Source organism: Physeter macrocephalus, chromosome 21 (genome assembly GCF_002837175.3).
Source record: "Physeter macrocephalus isolate SW-GA chromosome 21, ASM283717v5, whole genome shotgun sequence".
NCBI lineage: Eukaryota > Metazoa > Chordata > Mammalia > Artiodactyla > Physeteridae > Physeter > Physeter macrocephalus.
Window position 1 is genome coordinate 79,716,308 of NC_041234.1, and position 3,007 is coordinate 79,719,314.

Below are 3,007 nucleotides of genomic sequence, written 5' to 3' on the forward strand. Positions count from 1 at the left end.
GTTGGGTCCTCACATGTTGGGGAGAGAGTGATGTGGTGTCTCTTCCACTTCTTTTATGGCCACAGTACTATCAGATTCTGGCCCCACCCTTATGATCTCAATTAACCTTAATTACCTAAATACACTATCTCCAGATCCAGTCACATTTGGGGTTAGGGCTTCAGCATATGAAATTTTTTGAAGGGGAGACAATTCAGTCCATAGCACTTATGCTCACCACAAACACCAAAAATACTTGGTTCATAAGACAGTGAATTCTGTTCAGGACAAGAATGAAACCAGAGGTTCAGTACGGTAGGTCATTAGAGGTTATTAGACATCTGAGTTTATGCTCGATAGAACATGTGATGTGCTTAGCACAGTATGGGTTAGCAAGTGTCGCTTGCCCCCTTCCCCATCCAACCCCAACCTTGGGTGTCCCCTAACTTTAGTTGAAAAGCACTCTCCAAAAAGCAAGAAGAGTCCAGCTAAAATTCCAGCCCTTATACACCTTAGAAGATTAAATCAGACCCTGTGTTTTAATTTCCTCATTTCTGAGATAAGGGAAGCTAGTCCACGTGACTTCTTCTCCCAAGGTTCTCTATCTCTATGATTCCAACTCTAAGGAAAAAGCACTTAGCATCCTTGTTGGGAGGCAGACATACTGAATAATATCCTGCAAGCTGAGAAGGAACTTTGAGACTGAAAAATGAAGCGAGCGGCTCCATAAAGTGCAATTATGAAGTTTTCTGTGGGTAACTTACATACAGGCACGTTAGATAGGGCAGACAGATAATCCAGAGGCATTCACAGCTGCACTGCACACTGCACTGCCAAAAAGGTACAGCGGAATTTAAAGGGGCCAAAGCTAAAAGTAGAATCTGACTACCAAGAGAGAGGCACATCTGCACCAACTGGAATAGGAGTTTTTTCCTCTCCCCAGGGGTCTCATGACCATTAACCATCTATGTCAGCAAAAGGTACTCTTCCAGGTTTCATATCAGATGAAGGCAAGGGTAAAAGTTGATAGGGAACTCATCTGGCTTGGACTCACTCCTTGTAAATTAGGCTAAAGCTCAGTCACGTGGAAAGGGGAGGAGTTAGGACTGTGTGGACTAAGATGGAGCTGACAAAATGGAGCCAGCATGGTTCAGCCACACAATCCCCAAAGGCCCTCCTCTGTCCAGATCAGACAGAGGAGGGCCTTTCCCATGTGCCAAATCTGCTGAAGCAGCTTTCCTGCACCCATTTTTTTTGGCTGAAAAGTACCCTTGTGTACTTTCATTCCTTAGAAGACCACCAGGAATGAACCAAAGGAGCCTATTATAAACATACTGATTATTATTTTATTGCTCCATTACAAATGAAAATAAACTGTGAGAAGATGCAAAAGCATGCAACTTCATGAAGATTATAAAGCAATAGAGGGAACCATTGTAGAAAGTTAAAAGTGGCTTATCCGGTAGGGGGTGCAAAGACTACAAGCACAAAGGTCATCAACGGTTAGATTATTGACAGCATCTGCCAGCTGGAATTTACGCACCAATGGAAGTTTTAAAATGAATGTCAGGGAACGTAGGCTACCCCTGACCTCTTAGCCAGGGATTATGGGTGAGAAGACATCAGAAGATGCCTAAAATCTCTACAAAGTTTTACCAAAAACAAGACGCTCAAGCAATGTTGAAATTTGCTCTTGCAAGGAGATCCCCATTTTACGATGTTTGACCACACTCTTTCTCCTGCTGGATAGCTGGGGAAAAATAAACACAAAAAATCATTAAGAGGGTATTTACCTAAGATTAAGTTCAGTTTCTTCCAAAAGAACTCTTTGCCAAGTTATTGGAGGCTGCCATACCTTCTTTAAATTTAGAATGCCAAGGCACTACACACAAATCCTCAGTCAGGTATGTGTGTGTGCAAATTAATAAGCTGAACATTTGTTAGACTCAACTGTGTGTTTCTTTTTCCCCATTTGAGAGGTAGATTTATGCGTTGCCATTTTTACCATAGATCACTCTGAGACTGGGGGGCAAGTGAAGCACTTTCTTCAGATTTATCTATCACTATGCAATTAGGAAGTTATGCCATTTGATGACAAAAATGTCATCAAAATGACAATTTTGACTAACTTTGGAACTTTTCAAATAATGCTACATGACAAAACGTTTCCCTTGGCTTGGGGTTTCTCCTGCATGCTGTAAGTGGGGAGGGCAAAATTGATCCCTTGATCCCTGGGAGACTTGAGTATACCCTATACCTAAACTGATTCGCTCACCTCATCTTGTCATCAGGTAGAGAAGGCCAAAACCACAGTTTGCATGGCTCATTAGGGATGAGATCAAAGACCCAAATAGCTAGATGCAAAAAAATGCCAAATAACAAAAATCGGACAAAACTAAGATCTTTCTAATGCTATGTCCAATATTACAAGATTGGTTTCAATGTGGGTTTTAGTAGTTTTCCACCAAAAACCAGCTTTTTAAAATTCCCCCATTACTACTGGGGCCTATTTTGTGAGAACTACTTATAAAAGCAAAGTAAAAAAGGCAATTATTTGATATTTTTTAATGTTATACATTAAATAATTCGTACTCTGGTTATTGCTTCCTTTGTGGTAAAATTTACTAGAAGAGTTTATTTACTGAACCTATTAATTTTCACCATCATTTGTCTCAGAAAGTCCCCATGACTTACTTTCCTTTGAGGGAAGAGTGTTTTTTTCTTTAGTGTTAGTTTTCTTCAGTTTTGACTTGTCAAAGTTCTCCACTTCAGACAAGTCTGGCTTATCACTCATCTTGACTAAAAGACCGAAAAAAAAACCCATAAAAAAACTTACCTGGTAAAACTATTATCACAGTAAGGAGTAACAGCCAAAATTCTCACATTTAATATCAATGTGTATTTTACCTGCTGATTTTCAACAGGAAAACAGCAACAGATCTTAGAAAAGTCATATTTTTATTAGAATACTTTTTATTACCCCACATCATTACCCCATTTCTGATAGACAGTAAATGCCATTGGATCA

General features: G+C 39.8%; 1 protein-coding gene across 1 annotated transcript; it reads right to left on the bottom strand.

Moving 5' to 3' along the window:
• Positions 1-1,685: 1,685 nt before the first annotated feature.
• Positions 1,686-2,773, bottom strand: TMSB15C (thymosin beta 15C). The gene is made up of 2 exons (XM_007118882.2): positions 2,674-2,773; positions 1,686-1,729 (listed from the first exon to the last, which is right to left on the bottom strand). The coding sequence occupies exons 1-2, from the start codon at positions 2,771-2,773 to the stop codon at positions 1,692-1,694; spliced, it is 138 nt and encodes a 45-aa protein (XP_007118944.1). The 3' UTR covers positions 1,686-1,691.
• Between the last annotated feature and the right edge of the window lie 234 nt (positions 2,774-3,007).